This window comes from Passer domesticus, chromosome 6, assembly GCF_036417665.1.
Source record: "Passer domesticus isolate bPasDom1 chromosome 6, bPasDom1.hap1, whole genome shotgun sequence".
NCBI lineage: Eukaryota > Metazoa > Chordata > Aves > Passeriformes > Passeridae > Passer > Passer domesticus.
Genome location: NC_087479.1, coordinates 35,156,562 through 35,175,696, shown reverse-complemented (window position 1 = coordinate 35,175,696; position 19,135 = coordinate 35,156,562). Strand labels below are relative to the sequence as shown.

The window sequence follows — 19,135 nt, the reverse complement described above, 5'->3', positions numbered from 1 at the left end:
ATGAACATGGAACTGCATAGGCTTTTAGTAAAGGGACAGACATTAAATTGCTTCTTGAGGCAAGGAAAACATCCCTTCACAATCACATTTTTCATGCTCTCCATTCCGCCTTTACATGTTTACCATTTAGGCAGATGTTTGGGAAATCCTGAGTAAGTATGATTCATGTGTACAAGGACAGCATGAGAGGCAAACTGCTTTTCTTATAGGAATACAACAGAATAATAAAATAATTTGACTTAAGAAATTGGGGTTTTTTCTAAAGAGCATCCAGTAAAGAACACACAAAGTTCACGTATTAATTGCTTCTTTCATTATTCCATTTAAACTGTCTTTCCTTGCACCGAATTAAAACTTCAACTCCAAAATGACAGTATAGTCAGGACTTCTAGGACACATCTCTTTGCTGAAATTTCAAAATGCTTGAAGAATGCTGTAGTGAACACATGCTTATAATTAACTTGAAAGATGCAGAAGGGTTGGGATTGGTGCTGGTGTGCTCTGAGGACAATTCAAAATAAATCTTCAAGTACGTCTGAAAATCCTTTCTTACTCAAGCAGTTATGGTTGTGATGGTCTAAGGACATATGGCAGCAATACCTTTTTTGTAGTGCAAATGACGTAGCTGGAAAAGAGCACACGAAAATGGGAGCACGAGCTACTCATCAGAATTCAAGGTAACACAGAAATCCTTTTGGTGTGATGTGAATGAGACAAAGTCTACAGAGTAAGTGCCTTTTTCCAGCTGCAGAGCCCTGGATACACCTATCTCTAGTGTTTCCTCACAGCGAAGTTGAACAGGTTTAAGAGCAAATCTCCTAATGTCAGGAGGACTTAAGCACAAACTTAAACAATGACCAGAACAGGCCTGGTAGTGTCATGAATCAAAGCCTTCATGAAGGTGAGCAGCAGAGAAGAGACTGACTCTTCAAAAAACCTCAAATTGAGCTGCACGAAGGACAAGGGAGGACAAATCTTCAGTGCTGCGGAGCAAGAAGACTTTTTCAAACACACGCTCAGAAAAGTGTTCTCTGGGCTGACACAGAGCACCAAGATGCAAAAGACAGTGCCCTTGTACTAAGCAGTTCTGGACAATGGCACTTAATCCTACTAATAATATATTTTTTAAAACAAAGGTATATCTACTTTATAGAAGACCCAAACCAAAACGAATTACACGCAATGATCTGCAAAGTACTCAAGAATACATCAGAGGGAAGATTTGCAGTGTGAACTATCAGCAGTTTTGCCCCTTCTTCTTCTCTATAGGAAGTCATTTGGAATGTAGTTGACAGCTCTTCTGCTGCCAATTTTTTTTTTCCTCTACTTGGAAATCTTTGATTTATTGGTCCTTTCTGTGCACTCTGAAAATGATACAGATTTAATTTCTTCCTCTACAAGGTGCCCAGTACACTGACACTTCAGAGAGTTTGAAGATTTCTGGAAAGCTGGAAGCCTTAACACAGAATGACTGTGAATATGTGAAAAAGAAGCTAGCTGTGGATTAATTAGCACTTTTGTGCCTACACATCTTAGCTGCACTCAATACTACTTTGCTTCAACTATTAACTGACTGCAAAGTCCCAAACCTATTACTTCTTTTCTTTTAGAATCTAAACCTGTCAAAGGAAGCAATTTGCCACATGAAACCAGCACCTTTAATGAAGATTTTTTCAATATATAAAAGTCCTTCTGTGTAGTAACCTGAACAGCTGTAGACTAGTATCAGAGAGTAGTTAGGCTGCAAGGTGGAAGTGGAAGCAAGCGATTTTTAAAACCGGCTTTTTCAAGAAGCATGACAGTGTTATTTGAAAACAGCCATGGTTTCACATATGTAAACAACAGCTGACAGGAGCCTGTGTAAGCACTCCTTGAGCACACATTACAACGAATTGAACACAGAACAAAAAATCTGCTGAAACAGAATATGTAAAAAGTCTGGTGCCTACCCTTCTGGCATAGATTTTTGTCTGTACGTGCCTCCAGTAGAGCCGGTGTCGCTCGAGGAGGACAAGTTGCTTGGAGAGTTACGGCACTGCTGCGACCTTGCTAAGGCAATGGAGGAGACGGTGACGTAGACGTCGGAGCCAGGGGACAGCCTGTTCAGAGCAAGGGAAGCCTCACATCAGCAGGATCACACTGCAAGGCACACCCAACAACACCCTGCAAACTGCAGGGCAATGGCATCATGGAGACGCAGAAATCCTGTCAGCTGAAGGGTCACACATTTCCCCCTTATTCATCTACTGGAAACCATGAAAATCAACTGCAAAACTCTAGATGCATGGGAAGAAATAAAGGCCAACGTGGGAAGAAAATTCTGGCACACACTAGGAAAATATTCTGGTTTCTAAAGTCTGTTGTTACAGATTAATTGTAAAGAATAACGAAACATGACATTCCTCATCACAATACCGACTAGAAGAAAATATTCCTAATTCTCGGAACAAACTCTTGCCTAGAACTTAGACTAAAAGCAGTGAGCTGCTCTTCCAAGAGCATCAAGCTTACCTCTATGCCACCAAACTTGTTCACATTAAAACACAAGGACTAAAAAAATGCAATGCAATCTATACATACCACCCTAAAAATTAACATTCTAACACAAAACTATCTCAACAGATCAAGAACTCTGTTTGAAAATGCAGACCTGAGTCACATAAAGCCTTCACCTGTCAGAATAACCATACAGCAAATAAACAGTCTAGAACTGCAATACAAGCAGCTGAGCAGAATGGCTGGAAGCAGCAGGCTTATACTGCCCAACTCATATCCTGTTCTGTAGGTCAAAGGCTTTTTTAGATAACTGCTTTGTGCACTTTGTTTCCCAAACCCCAGCACAACTCACTGCTGTTAGCTGGTTCTTTGTTCTACTCAGTCATGACTGAAGCTATTCAAAACTTTTACAGTGCTTTGAGTGAAGTTTGAATTATGCCATTGACAAATACCTAACTCCTACTGTGAACAAAAGTCTTTATTTTATCTAGGAAAACAGTAATTTGCACAAGCTAAATAATTTAATATTTGAAAAACAGATAATTACTTGAGTCATATAGACTGAAATAATGACTTCAGTCTATATAGTCATATAGATAAATTGCCTCAGCACCCAGCTCGGGTCTTGGGCTTTAGAAGATCTTAGCCTGGCCATTTAATCTGTACCTCTAAAGGCAGGTTTTAAATCAGCTCTCACCACAAGACTGTAAAAACTTGAAAAGTTTTAAAAAAATCTTTTGGAAATTCAAAACAATTATTGAACTGATTAATGGTCTTTATGTAAGCATACATATTGAAACATTGTGTGTATATATATTTATATTTACATTTATATCAAATGTGCATTGTCCTCCTAAGTACTTTGCAAGAAAGTAGTAAACTAACAAAATCTTAAAATGGAAAGAGCAGTATGACTGGATCAAACATTTTCACCATCTGCAATTTCATGAAGTGCATATAATTAATAGTAACTTTTTCTGAGACAAAAAAGGAATTATCTAAGGCCTGACTATGGTAAGTACCACACCAATTCCAGTAATGCCTTTCTAGTCTACCAAACATATTTTAACTTATCCCACATTTACCAAGCAACTATTGTGAAATATTTGCTTGCAAAGAACATGGTTGGAGACTTGAAAACTTGGGGACCCATTAACCAAGCAGTTTATTTTCCCAGAAGCATCCCTCTAAAATGGAGGAAAAATAGGCTGGCCACACAAAAATGCACTTTCATTAGAATTCACTTACATACAAAGGCACACACATTTAAATTCAGTTACACTTGCAGAGCAATACACAATTTAAAATTATGACCTTTTTTCCCAATACTGAATTGGAATTGATGGCAAGGAAATCAATTACTTCTCAAATAATTTCTTTGAAATATTTTGTGTTGAAAAATGCTTACATTTTCATTTCAGCTTCAGCTATGCCTTTTCTTCCTATGCCTTACCGAAAAGTGACAGTACTATTCAGAAGGAGCATCAAGATTTCAAAACTATGTCATAGAGTTCTAACTCATTTACAAAGAGGAAAGACCTTGAGGGCAAACAAAATTGTATTATAAACGTGGTCTGAACAAGAGAGATGAACAACCAGTCAGGTAGGACTTATTTAAAGCAGAAGTATATTTTTTTATTAGTACAGTTCAAAATTGCACTAAAACACACTAATACTATAAGACATTTCATTTTGTATGAAACATGTAAGAGAAAAGAATTTAAGAGCAAATTAGTTCAAATTGACTTTTTGAACTGCTTTGAAATCTTTTGATGAAAGGCACTTCCCAAGACAAAGGTGTATTGTGTTGTGTTAGCAGTATGCCCCTATAGCTAAAATAATCTGAGCCTGTCTTTTGTTTATAATTAAAAACCATACTAAAGCAAGCTCTTATCTATTTCAAAAGAGAGTTTTAAAAAGAAATGCCAAAATGGTTAAGTGCATGAGTCCCACAATTGAATTTAAAAATAGGCCAAGCGTCCATTACATTAAACAGATACAATTACATTAAAGTCAATTGAACTGGGATTATCCCATGCATGATTTACTTCTAACAGATCTAGTTCATCCTGAAAGAACTGGTTGAGTCTTGCCAAGTATGGGAAGAACGTCATCTTTTGTGAAAGCAGAAAGTGGAATGGGCATACATTTATTTTGTTTAATATGGCAACACAGACATTGAAAGCATCCATCTTGATCTTAATAAATTAATTTCCATGTCATTAGCTGTAATTTTCCCCACGCATCCAGTGTGCACAGGTATGTAGTACACACATCAGAAGAAAAATGTCCGTCTAGGTCACTTTGTGCCTACGGCCTAAGGCAGTCTAATTACAAGACCACACACAGGTGCATTTTCCTGTAAAACTGTACAGGCACAGGGCCTGTACTGTGCTACAACTTCTCCTGCAAGACTGCAGAGCTCAGAAGCAAAGGAGGGTCAGGCTGGCAGAAGAGGGAAAATGGCCTTTCACTCAGTGCTGACTTGGCAAACTGAATTCTTACTTTACACTTGCTGAAGCACTCTGATGTGACCACTACTGCATTTGTTAATGACAATTTTTTATTTGTTGTTGCTAATTTTAATTTTTCAAAGGCCTTATTTGATTCCAAGACCCACTATATCTCTGAGCTGAAATATTCCTAAAGCAGCTGAAGTCAACTGAGGCTACAATTTGAATATATAAAATATTAACAATGCTGGGCACACTTCCAAATATGAGATAGCCAAAATAAGCAAATAATTAGGACATAATTTATCTCTCTACCTTTGTTCTTAATCTGAAGAGGGCCAAAGACATCTCTTCTCACACAAGAATTTTGAAAAGTAAGTTTAATTAATACCCATGAAGCATTCAGAAACTATAGCAATGGGTGCCACTGTAAAGCTTAGAGGGGAATTAGCAATGGCATCTTTACAACAGGATTTGAATGTCATCCAGTAAATAAGGGACAGAGTAATGAAGAGGAAAAAAAAAATTAAATAGCTCTTCTTTAATGAGCTGCATCCACTGTGTGAACTGAATGAGGCAGATGTCCTCTGTTACAAGAAATTCTTGTAATTTAATCAAAAGAAGCATCTGAATATACAGTTACACAAGAGTTCTGAAAAAATAGCACAGCACATCTTAATTCTGGCATGCTTACCTTCCATGTGTTTGAGTTTTACAATCCAAATAATACTGCAAGCCACAACAATTCCCAGCAAACACCGTCTCAAATGCTCTCATGTTTAAAGGAAAACAATCAATTCCATTCAAAAAGGAAAAAACCCCAGCCATTTTGAGGAAGGAGACAGTGAATGAAACAGAAAAGGTAATCATGTTGTCATGTTGTACCTTCTCAAGTTTTGGGGTTTTTTTCAAGTTGATCATCACCTTTCAGATAAAAACATATGGTAACAAGAAAAGACAGAGGCAGGCAGTGGGATATCAGATATATGGAAGAGTTTGTGTATGAAGACACACTGAAAAGCTCTGTGGCTCCAGGGATTATAGAGAAACATCCTCTCTCCTTCACTTAATCCAAACATGAATTACAGTGGACCAAGCAAGCAGTGCTTACTCACTAACCCTCATGAGAAAAGAGCAAGTAGGAGGTCTAGAAGTACCAAGAGACCAATTAGCAGGAACCTGGATGAAGAGCCAGCAGCCCCAGCAGTACAGGTGCACCCAGCTCCAGGCACGCTTACAAGCACACAGCCAGGGGACTGTCAGACCTGGTGAAAAATATTCCTTTACACTTGTAAGCATTTCTTATGCTTTTCCCTGGTTCCCATTGATGGCCCTTGTCAAACAAGAATGGTCAATCTTGACAAGACACAGCATGGCTCTTTCTCAGATGTTTTTACATTGCAAGAGTTTGGCTGCACAGGTATGCATACCAACAAACCTCTGGTTTCTCCACTGCTACATCCAGCTCTAGGTCCCGGAGCTGGCAGCAAGCGTGTGGTATATAATCTCATGTTGGTACAGGTTTTAATTTGAAGAATGTTACAAGAACATTTAAATAACAAATCTTCAAACCCCGTGAGGTAGGCACTGCGTGTACTACAATGCTGACTTGACAGGTAGCAAGATGAACACAGACACCTGTTTGTTTATATTTGGAAAAATGTCACTGATCCAGGATACACTGCAGCAGATCAGGATTTTTAGGCAATATGGGAACAGTTTAAAATAGAATCTGCCTGCAGGAATTAACCTATCAACTACAACTGGCATAATTACTACCACTGACTACATGGGCATCATCCAAGTAAGTATGGAGTCTTAGGGCAAGACTGTGCTTCAAAGTCCTCAATATGACACAAAACCAATCAATGATATTGTTCTAATGCTTCCACACTGCGGAATTTTACTGCCACTGTGTGACTGCAGTTGTGCTGTAATTCAGTTTTCCATTTGGTTTAAAATATTGACTGTGCTCAGAAATTTTCTACTTAAAAGCCTTGAGTTTTCATCCAACAGTACTCAACTGCAGACTGAAGTGCTCAAGTCCAGACTGAGGTCTTCAACATGCTTTCACCACTGATTTCCACACCTTTTCAAATGTCTGTCAAATCAAATTTTAGTTAAAATTGGTTTCAGTTTAATTGACAAATTAAGAACAGGTAATTATCTACCATTATCTCCTCTCCTTTCTTTCCACATTGTCTCTTAATAGAATATGGAAACCAAGTGTACAAAAAATCTGAAAATTGTGAGGAGGGGGAAATAAATTTAAAAATCAAATGCTATAATTACATGTTCTCCAAAAACATTAGCTCTGGTTTATTTCACACATATGCAGTTTATTGTTTTTCCCTTAACATGTCCTCCTGATATTAATTCTGGGTAATAGGCTATATAGTATCCCACATGGTAATTAATACTGTGAAATAAGCTATGACTTGGGATTTATTGAATTTATATTATTAGACTTTTTTAGTCTTAATGTTGCAGTAACATTAGAGATTTATTTTAAGATTTAAAGTTCTGGGTTATTTTTCCTGTCTACAAATACCCACCCACATCAATAATGACTACATTGAAAGATCCAGATACTGTGAAGATCAGGGAAAATGAGCTAGTAGGTTGGATATATGAAGACAATCCAAAGAAGGCAAATTTAAGTACTCTTCTGGACTGGGCATTTGTGTGCCTTCTCAGAATAAGGATTGTCAAGCAACATTCTCTCCCACCTACAATAGCAGTGTCTATGGGGAGATGATGTTTGGATAATTATGAAGTGAAATCCTCCTGTTCTCAAGATTGCCAATGCAGATTTTTATGTATTTCTAACATACTTAAATGGACTAAAGGGAGCAAAGCACAGCAGAGCATAATCACTGCTGCCTGCACCGGAAACATGCACAGATTTCAGCACCTCCTCCTCAGTGTTTTTTAGGATTAATATGAAAACTAGTGGTGAAAAACTAAATGAGACAGCAGTTAAGAGGGCTATGAGAAACCCACCTTTGTTGATTTTAAGACTTTACACAATAAGAAGCATCTGAGCTTACTGAAAAGCAAAGCTTTCTTTTACCGTGTAGAGAAAAGACAAATGAGTCTTGCTTACAGTAAGCTTATTGTTGAGGTTTTCCCCTCCTGTATTTCTTTAAAATGAAAAAAAAAAAATATTTCTTCACTTTAACTGGAAAGACATTAACCTTATGCAAATGATGATATATTTAAACTTGATTAATCCAAGACTGACAACTTTAGCAGACCGGAAAGATGACAGAAGACATTTTTCAAGCATACAGGAAAATTCCCAGTGAAATTATTTAAACTTTGATAATATACTTTCAAGGATCAAAAATCCAATAGAACCCTTTTTGAATAATAATAAAAAGAATACTTAAAAGAATGCCTAGAGGAGGGGGAAAAAAAAACCCAAACAATCAAAAAAACCCACCAGCTATGTGCCCTGAAAATGAAGGAAATGAAAAGTCAAAGTTTCACCTTTTGAAAACAAACACTAAGAAAATATAATTTTCAATTTGCAAACGTTTATCAGGACAAAACCCCCCTTCCAGAAGCCTCCAGAGACTGGATAAAACTTGAATGCCTTAAGTATGTGATGTTGCCTGCATAGAACTTTATGCACAAGGAACACAGAGTTGTTAATACCCCTTCTCCCAGGGCAGCCAAAGGCTCTCTCTTCAACACGAGCCAACTCCAGACTGCAGCCAAGCTCTCTGGTTAATACACCATGACAAGATGGAAGCATCTGGAAAAACCAGCAACTCCATGGAATCTGATAGTCTGTCACTGCCTTAAGCTTTTCCCAGCTACATAAGGAGATTGTTCAGCACTAGAGAGAGCAAAAAACGCCACCAGTTCAGCTGCTCTTCCTTCCAGTTCAGCATCGGCCTGTCTTTAGGTCTAAGAGGCAGATACACCCTGCAGCCATGCAATTTTTATGTTGGTCCAAACAGATCATTCAAGAATCAAGTCCAGCATTTCAGTGGCTTCTGCAACCTTTTCTAACAGACAATCCAGTCAGGTTGTCTGTGAAATTATTAGTGCCTTCAGTGTTGCACTTTTTTTTTACCAACTCCCACAGATGGGAGCTTTTTAAGTATATATTTAAGAAACAGAAAGTAAGAATATTAAGTCCTTAGCAACCACTGTAATTTCCTAACAAGGTATCCAACACAGAAGTTTCAATTTCAACTTAGTAGTTTCCTGGTCTTGGCTGTATCATCTTTGAACATGTTTTTCCATCCCCAGTTCTTCAGGACATGAAAAAGATTTTAAGTTGTTTCATTAGAACTCGTACATTTTCTACAATATGCATCCTATTACCACTACTTTATAATTTTCACCCATAAAGATGATCAGAACCTATCTAAAGCTTTTTTCCCTAGGAATTGTCCAAAATAAGAAATACAAGCTATTAACTTGCCTCCCTTCACAGATCTCATTGCAAATACAGAGACAGATTTGTATAGATAATCATTCCAATGACAGTTCATCTGAATGCTATCCAATACATATTTTTCCATGAAAGAATAAAAATACTGTCACATGATGGACCTGATACCTTTATAACAACAATCGCTTTCTTGTTTAAAGAACTTGAAACAACAAAAAACCCCAAACCACACTGGAGAAATCCAAAATTAGAACAATTTCTCCTCTAGCCTAAAACGTATGAACACTGAACACTCCCCAATCAGATAAATTTCCTTGCTATACTAGTCAAAATTCTCTTGCTAAAAACCCTGTCAGATACTATTTTTGCTTTGGGTGCTTTAGGCAATTCTACCAAGCCTATGAACAAGATAAATTTCTGATTTACTTTTTCAAAATGCAAAAGTTCATGAACACTTAGCTCTAAAACTCTGACTGTAACTTATTTAAAACTTAAATAACAATACATCAATTTCAGAATACCATCCAACACAGGGAAACATCCCAGCATACTTCACTTTGTGGTTAATTGTGCCAGGAAAGGTTTTGATTATTGTTCCACTCATAGTCATGCTGTCTTTTGACTAATTAAAACCAAGATTAAAAGCAGTCTTCAGATGCTTAGATAAAACTCCTGTGAATTTTCCCAGGCAGACTCAGAGCAACAATGAAAAACCATTTGTGCAGAAGACGCGTACCTGCGGCTCTCCAACGGGCGCCCGTCGCTAGAGATGCTTCGGGGAATGTTGGCTCGTTCTGGGGGTGGCATTTTTCCTTCTCCTTTTCCAGAGCTAATCCTAGATGGTACTGGGCTTTGGATTTGAGATGGCACCTGAGCCACATGAGGTCCCTGTCCTTTGCTTGCATTTCGCTGCCATTTGTTGTTATTTCTGAAGGGAAATTTGAATTCATATGACATTCCTTCATTCACTTTGTACTCCATCACTGGCATACGGTAGTTTTCTGAAGAACTCCTGGAAATGAAGGAATTAACATGCAGCTATAAAAAATAAAAACGTGTCCTGGTCACAAGAAGAGAAATCTGAAGACAGAAGCTGAATCAATTCTATGAAAGTATGAGATTTTCTTTTTAAGAAAAGTTTATTTAACAAATTTTAGAAGGATCACACAAGAAAAAGGACTAGTGATAGTGAGAGTCTGTTTCCTGATCCTGGTGAATGATGCACAACAGACTATCATGGACTGTACCTTGTTGGCCTTTCCCCTGATTCTCACACAGTAACAACCTTATTGTCACCATCACTGAGCCCTAACCCAATGGCTGTCCTTGTCTATCCCTCCAGAATAGTTTACAGCCATCCATTCCAGTTGGTCAAGTTGATACTCTCCATCGGCTACCGGGCTAGAAAAGCTAAAAAGATATGTGAGAAGGGTAGACAAATAAGACCTGAAATGTTTGCTCTTTTTGAGACACACCTTTCTGATGCACAGACATTAAAAGACAAGAGTCACATGAAATAAGGCACCATACATAACTTCCAAACCTTTGGCTTTGGAGTACCCCAGTTGATAAATTTGCACATTATGAAAAGACTTGCTGGAAACTGTAGATGCCAAACCCCAAAGATGCCCATTGCTTCCTGAGGAACAGCACAGCATAAAAATCTGACTAGAACAGGACATAAGCTAATGCAGCCCACATAAGACGTAGGGCAAACTTCTGCATGTATTTCAAATGAGGCACTTGGAAAAAGATGTGATCTTCCACTTCAGTAAGGATAATTTTGCATTTCTCTTCACAAATGTATATATATCTGAGTGTATACTAAGTATGTTTTATCATTATTATTTTATCTACATACATCACTCTCTAATGTAAAGAAAAATAAAAAAAATCAGTGCAAAATTTTGAACCCACAGCTCTTCCTCTAAGCAATTAGACCATTAGGGGTGAGAAATATTAGTATATCTTCCCTGCAATAAACAAAAAACAAGACAGAACTTGTTATCTGGCCATGCTGACATAAGCAAGTTGTATGGTCCAGCAGGAACAGACAAAGTGAAACAGTCAGTGCTGAGGTCTTGCTGCCTACAATATGCTCATTTTGTGGTTTTATGCTGCTCTATCCTCTTGTCTTAATGTATAAAATTATAACTTGGAAAGCATGAGATGTGCTTCCAAAGCACATGCAGGTCAGCTTCATCTGAGAGACTCCCAGGCCACTCTGACGTGATCCACTGCATGCTAGACAGGGATGAGCAGGAAATAAGGCCACTCACAATTGAACTACAATATTGATAATTGATATCCTTTGTTTTTTCTTTTCTCTTCATATTTTATGTCCCTGGTATTCTTTCCCAAGTGCACATGTGCTTAGCTTGGTTTTCTCTTTTTCTCCCTGCAGCCTACTTACAGTTTAACAACAAGGAATGCACAATTTCCTCTTAAGGCTGTGTCCTTAGATTCAAAGTCAGCAATCAGCCCACTAAATGAGTTCAGTGGCAATGTTTTAATAATTATGGTCTAGTAGACACTTAACCATAACAAGGCCTGCCTCTGCTCAGGGCATGAGAATGTGAATTGGAGTATTTGGATATATTTTTGCATCGCCTACTGACCTTGTACACATGCCTGTTGCCAAGTCAGCTTATCTCACTGCACCCCAACTTCATGCCAAACAATTTATTAGGATAGGGACTGCTTCTCATATGAATGTAGTATTCCAACCAGAACACATCTTCATTTTAGTTATGGTCTGCAGAATTTACTGTAGCAGAAATACTCAATGACCTCCAGAGGACATAATGAAAGGACTCCAGTTGCAGAAAACTGATTGCCAAAAGAGAAACTGCTTTGTGCAAATACTTAACTGAAGTCTCTAGTAATACATGTAGGACAGCTACAAATTCAAGACACAGTTCTTGAACTTTTATGATTTTGGATAGAATAAATGGGGGGATCAAGAGCTGCTTTATGGAATTTTATAGCTAGCAATAACCCACCATGAACATTTGCTCACTAGACAGCAACAACAAAACTCGGAGTATCTCACAAAGTGCAGTCATTTCTCTTTCTGCTACGGGTTTAGATGCACTAAAAGTAAGCCTGGTTTTGGCTGTACTTAATTTAGTTCAGAAATAATAGGATCTGTGCTTTCCACACTGATTTTTCTGCTCTAATCCTTTCATGATGATTGCAGCTGAACTTTCCATTTGCTCGGGCTGCTAAATACTGCACAAAAGCTTTCCAAATATCTCATGAGTGACCTTATGCCACTCATCATTTTAATCCCTGACATGTATTCAATTTTCCACTACAGCTAAAAGACAAACTCCCTTTCTCTCTGCTTCTCTTTTGCTAGCATTTACGAAATGAGTTCATGTTGCTTCCAGTGAAAACAAACATGGATTTTACTTTTATACAAGTACCAGGTCTTTTCTCAGACACAATTTCACATAAATAAAATAAATATGTGTTAAAGTTCAGCTCCAGTATTAAGTACACAAAGATTTAGCAATTACACCTACAAATGTATAGACTGATTAAAAAAGAGCAGTGCAAAAATGCTCTCTCGGTCTCTCACACCAAGGAGTCCTCTGAACTTTGGTAACTACTTGCTTCTTGAAAACCTATCCTAAGACTTCAGCTAGCCTGGGGGCAAATTTATTCTATTAAACACCATTCCATTTTAATCATATAGCAGCATTTCTAGGATACAAATACAGCATGTCAGGAATATGCAATTAAGATTAGTGATATGGCTGAAGGCTACAGACAACACTGAGAATTCATAAAAATTATAAAAGCTTTAGTGTGAATTCAGGAAAAATGTCCAGTTTAAGAAAAATGCACACAATTACTGCTTGTTTATGATGAAGCAACAGTTTTAAACTATAAAAACAGCAATATAATTGGCATGAGCTTCAGGCTTAATAGAGATGGGAAGTGAGAGAGATGCAACAAGATCTTGGAGTCAAGAAGAATTTGCAGCAATTTCTCTGGCCAGATCCATACCTTTGAAAAACCCTCATCATTTACAGCCTTACTGTGAAAATAGAAGCATGTAAGTCTGTTCCTAGCTCTCAAGAGTTATATCCACAGGCATTACAAATTACCAGCAAATGGGAAAGCAGGCAGGAATGTGTGCAATGAATTCTGATGCACGCTCAACACACAATGATGACTAAAAAGTTGTAAATGAACGTTCAATTCCATGGTTCCATGAACTTCTTCACACGTTATCACATTTTAGTATTCAATGAATATTGGGGGGCATGGAGACTGAATATGGGCAGTTTTTCCTGTTCCCTTCTTCCAACCTTAAAATACTGGATACTGTATTATAATTATACCACATTTTTTGGAGACTAACACTTTGTGGCAGTTCTTCCCCCAAAACAAGATACAATTTCAGAACAAACACAGCGCCTGCAAAATACCTGCGTGGTGTGCAGTCCTCATAGGGAGGGACAATGACGACCTTGACCGTCACCGATGTCCTGAGCAGATCGATCATTTGCTCGTGGCTCAGGGTGGCCACGGCCACCTTGCAGATCTCCACCAGGCGGCTGCCCTGGCGCAGCCCGGCCTGCCACGCGTAGCCGTAGGGCTCCACGTCTGCCACGATGCCCTCGTAGTTCACGTGGAAACCCAGCTGGCCCAGGCCATTCCTGCGCAGAGTCATCTCCACGGTTTCACAGCCCTTGGTCACAAGCTGGGAATTGAAATGTAGACGGAATTTAATGCTTTGAGACACCTCAGGGGCTATAACAGAGGTTTAGGGGCTCAAGTTTTGAAGAACCAACTCCCAAGGATCATGGTGGGACGTGATCAAGGGATATATATTGCAGTCCTAGGTACATAATCAGCTGAAAGGAGTCCTGTTGCTCAAACAAAGATTTTCAGTAGAATCTAGTTACTCAAGCTCTGCCTTGGAATTTTTACTGCAACCACAGGAATTTTTGAAGATACATGGCAGCACACAACAGAAAAACACATGGAGTTACACAAGCATCTCTGTCTTTTACACTTTAGTAACCAAAAAAAAACATTCTTCATTTCTGGCTGCTTCATAAAATGGCAAAATTACTTCTCGGTCAGAAAGTGGTAGCATGCAGCTACTAAGCACAGCAAACTGGGGACTGTGCCAACTCTTCCACGTACCATGAGCATGAGCATCAATGTCATTGAGAGCAAGCTAATAGGGCCTGGATTTGCTTTTTTCCTGGTTGTTATACAACCACAGTTGTGAAATTACAAGAAAGAGAGTGAAATGTAGCACATTCTTTCGTAACTTAATTGGATATAAAATGAGCATGGACAGATGTTTTATAGGGAGACACCGTGATTCACTGCATTTTTAGTTTATCACATGCATTCAGAGTATATCTGAAGGTTGCAGTGAGGATTGGGACTGCACCCTGCTGGCAACATAATAAGTTAGTCTCAAAGATATTGCAGATTCATTTGAAACAAGATACAGCAAGTCTGTAAAACGGAGAAAGGGAAGGAAAACAAGGAAAAGAAATAATGTGACACTTCTGTACTTGTTGTGTGGGAGCAACTTATGCATCTGAAGGACCTGGTCTTTTTAATATATTAATATATTTTTCACACACACACAGAGCCAGCTGAGACTAGCTGATATCAGACAAAAGTGAAAGCAATATTCAGTTTTGAGAAATAGAAGCAGGGTAGTCCTTATAAACTTCACAATAAAAAATTTAAATAGTTTTAGGAATCTCAGGTGTTTATTTAAATTGAAGCTTTACTTGGCCAAGGGGTGAGAGAAGAAAGCAAAGAAGGGGAACCAAACAAGAGAACACATTCTAACCTCCAGCCTTTTGACGATCTCTTTGATGTCATCAATGTTGCTGATGAAGCTCTCCAAAGAAACACATTCACCTCTCTCATAGAATATTTTGATATTTGTGTCTGTTGAAGTCCACCCTATCACATCTCGACAGGAGCAATTGAACACCACGCTTTTTGTGTCCTGTTCAATGAGGACTACAAACTCATTAGAGATGCCTAGGAGACAGTCTATTTCCATACCCTTGCTGTAGTCTTTTGCATGGACACTCCAGACAATAGCACCAGAACTATAGATCTCTGCTCCCGGATAAGGTTTGGACTTTTCCTTCTTTTTTGAAGCAAGTGAGATGAAGGGGAACTTGCCGGAAGGGTCAATGGGTGTGTTGGTGACGTTCTTCTCTGCCAAGTCTTTCAAGTACTCCTGCCGGGTCCTGGTGGCCATCGCACGGAACTTTTCTGATTTGTGAGCAGCATTCTCTGCATTAATTACTTTGGCCAGTAGGAAGTCCCTGAACACGTTTGATTTAGGAAACGTCACACCTTTTGGAATAGGTGGGCCAAAGGATGGTACATCTCTGGATCTTGTCACAGCAACACTATATGAAATAAAAGAATAAGAAACACAGTGTTTCACTCTAGGCAAATTCAGCAGTTTTTCCTTACAGACAATACATTCCCTCAAATTTTATTTTATTTTCTCAGCAATATGCCTAAATTTACATATTAATATTGCCAGTGTGGAGGTTATGCCCCCTTTACTATATAAACAGAAAGCCACCTTTTGCATATAAGCAGTTTTGAGTCATTCCCAATCCCACAGCTTAAAAAGTGCTTAAAGTACAAAACTGTAGGGGGCTTTTTTGATAAGCAATCACTCATGTATGGCAGTTCTGAATTTTGTTTGGTTTTGGTATAAAAGGAAAATTTCTAACTCACACTATGAGAAAGGCTAGCTTAGACTGTAGCTACTTAATGCTGAAAGGCTCATCTGAAAGCAGTGCCAAGTGTGTGATCAACACTAGAAGTACAGATTAAATGAACACATTAAAAAGATAAAGGCAATGAAGTCATCTCACAAAGCCAGTTCCACTGAGAAAATCATCTGGTGACTGAATGCATATATACATCACATTACTGTTTTACATTTCTGGACTGAAAACTTCACTAGCTGATACAGCATGCCAGTGATAGAAGACAACTCTGAAAATACCAGAAATAAGAAACTTCTGAGAAGTTCAGAGATACCTTGTAGAAACAGATACATTCTTTTTCAACCCTTCCTTTTAGTTCCTGCACCAAGTGATGGTCTGACAATAAGATTGCCTTAGGCAACAGGGACCAGCTTAGCCATTCTTAACTGTCAATTCCCATTTGATATAAATCAGATGAGAGCTGTTTGAAAACTTTGAAGAGTTGACATTCCAATCCAGTATCATTCACTTGGCAAACTATCCAAAGAGACTGAAACTCTACTTCCATAGTGACAAGAAATGTTCCAGCAGTTCAAACAGGACTGACCACATGTCTGTAACTAGATCTGAAAAAGGATTAACTAACTTTGGTCAGGATACCATGGTAATGGAAATAAAGAAGAAAAGGATAAAACTTGACCACATTAGGAAAGTATGTGGTGTTTCACTTAGACTGGCTAGTATTATTGTCACATTTTTCTTTTATCTGAATTCTTAAATATAATCAGAGAAATTCCCCCTCAAAAATCAGTAACTAAGATTTCACAGTAAATCTTTTGAGGGATCATATAGGAACACCAAAAATAAAAATTTAGTGACCCAATATACAAACGTATCCTTCTGGTTATGAGTGGTAGGGTGTTTTGTTTGCTTGCTTTGCTTTTGCTGCTCTGAATTGCTTGGAGTGGTTTTTTTCCTTTGGTTTTTTGTTTGTTTCTTAATAATTATATTTTCTGGCAACTGATATTGAAAGATGTCATTACTGTTGTATTTCCTCCCAAGGTATATCAGTATATCTCAAAGTATGCAACAGGGGGTGCTCATGAAGCAACTGACTCATCTCTAGTGGTCCTGAAGTGTATGTTATTAAGAAATGGAAGCCTAAGCACTAAACACAATTACTGGATGCAATGAAAACCTACCAGAAACTACCAGTAAGATTTTGTTTGGTTCAGTTTTCAGTGTCATGAATCACAGGGATAAGAATTCAATCTTTAACACATGCTAGAGAAGTTTTTAAAAGTGAGCAATGCTCAGAGATGCCAGACTTTTGAAATATTGTTTATCTTAGTTGGGAGAGAGAATCACTGGCCAAGACAGTGCTTTACTTTTTTCCTTTTATGTACTTTTTAAATATAAATTCCAGTACAATTTTATGCTATATGGTTTCCTGTTTTGTCTAGAATTATGAATCCATGAAACTGTTCCAAATAATTCAGTGAAAAAGAGGTCAAACATACTTTGAAAAGTCTCCTAGAAAAACTTTTCATAATAGAATTCTACAAATTTAAATCAAGTGTTTGCACTGAGAGGACAGGAAAAATAGTATTTCAATCTTAAAGACAGTACAGAAAACATACAATGTTCTGGTAGTCTTGTGTATCAAAATGAACACTGACATTCTCCCAACTATTGTTCACACTGTTTCCTCTCCCCTTAAAATTTAAGCCTGTACCATCACTAAAGCCAAAATTACCATGAAGCAACCAATGAGGTTCCAGCCCTTACAGTTGTAAACACTTGAAAAATGAGGTGATTCAGGAGTCTGAAGGTCAAAAATAGAATCCTCAGATACTTGAATTTATTACAGTTTAGCAAGTATCAATTTTTCCCATGCCTTTGAAAAGGAAGAAAATATATGCAGTCATATTACTTAAAGTAACAGACAAAAGCAGATCTATGTTGTAATATGCAATTCAAGTGAAAGATGCATCTGCAGCCCTTGTGGATGCATTTCCTACATTCCCTTTGCTTCAAAATCACTTTCTGTACTGGGTAAGAGCTGAAACATATGTCTGAGAGTTTAAGAACAAGCTGTGTTCACATAAATTATGCAACAGTTGAATTTTTCAATAAGCAGCCTGAAAAAGAGTATCCACATGAACATTCTTAGTCCAGGAGAGTTAATACATATACAAAGTTCAGCATCAATTTTAGAAATGCTCTGTGAACTTTACCAAAAACTTCTGAGGAGAGAAAAGCCTTTAAGCCATCTATATGTACTCAAAAAATAAAAAATACACCAACTCACACACAGCAGTCTTAGATTTTCCTCTAAATAAGCACTTGCCTTAATAAAATACTTAAATGAATATTTGTACTTCAGCAAAAACAAGTTAATTCTAAGGCTACCTCATTTCAAGACGCATTCTCTAAAGCCATTGGTCTGACATTTCATATTTGAAATGGAAATGCTTTATAGAGGTTTCCTGAGATTAATCAACATTTAAAAATGAAAATATTCTAAGAGTTCAGTATATAACAAAGGTAAGAACTTTCACTGATAGTAAAAAAGCATAACTCAGAAACATTTCTATATGCTTGCAATTTAGTAAAAAAAATTATACTAATAAGAATATCATCTTGCAATTCTTTATTACATGTTACTATCAATTTCCATTTTCTATTTTAATCATATTGACTTTAAGGTCACTTTAAGACTTCATTTTTTGCTGCATAATTCTCTGTCATTTCTTTGTGGAACTGAAATGAGGTAAGGAATGAAGATATTTCAGAGAGCTTAGCTTCTTCCTGAAAGGCTAAGTCACTTTTTCACTGTCTTCACTTTAAAAATGGAGCATAAAATCAGATGACCAAGTTATCTAAGCAAAAAGTGGAAGTGTTTTCTTTTCTTTGTTCTATCAATGCAAAAATATTCTTCTAGCATACTTGTAATGAAGAGAATAGAAAGGAAGTGAGAAGGCAATTCTAAAATAATTTCCAAGTGCTTAATATGCATGGGCACATGTGTGTGTGTGTGTGTGTGTGTGTAC

General features: G+C 37.7%; 1 protein-coding gene across 13 annotated transcripts in view; it reads right to left on the bottom strand.

Moving 5' to 3' along the window:
- Window positions 1-19,135, bottom strand: part of SIPA1L1 (signal induced proliferation associated 1 like 1) — a 199,885-nt gene that overhangs the window by 26,077 nt on the left and 154,673 nt on the right. For all 13 annotated transcript variants that reach the window (XM_064424423.1, XM_064424430.1, XM_064424422.1 and 10 more), the window contains 4 exons: window positions 15,191-15,767; window positions 13,797-14,071; window positions 10,094-10,369; window positions 1,950-2,099 (listed from right to left, as the gene is read on the bottom strand). In XM_064424423.1, the coding sequence (XP_064280493.1) occupies window positions 1,950-2,099; window positions 10,094-10,369; window positions 13,797-14,071; window positions 15,191-15,767 (1,278 nt within the window). The remainder of the gene's footprint in view (window positions 1-1,949; window positions 2,100-10,093; window positions 10,370-13,796; window positions 14,072-15,190; window positions 15,768-19,135) is intronic.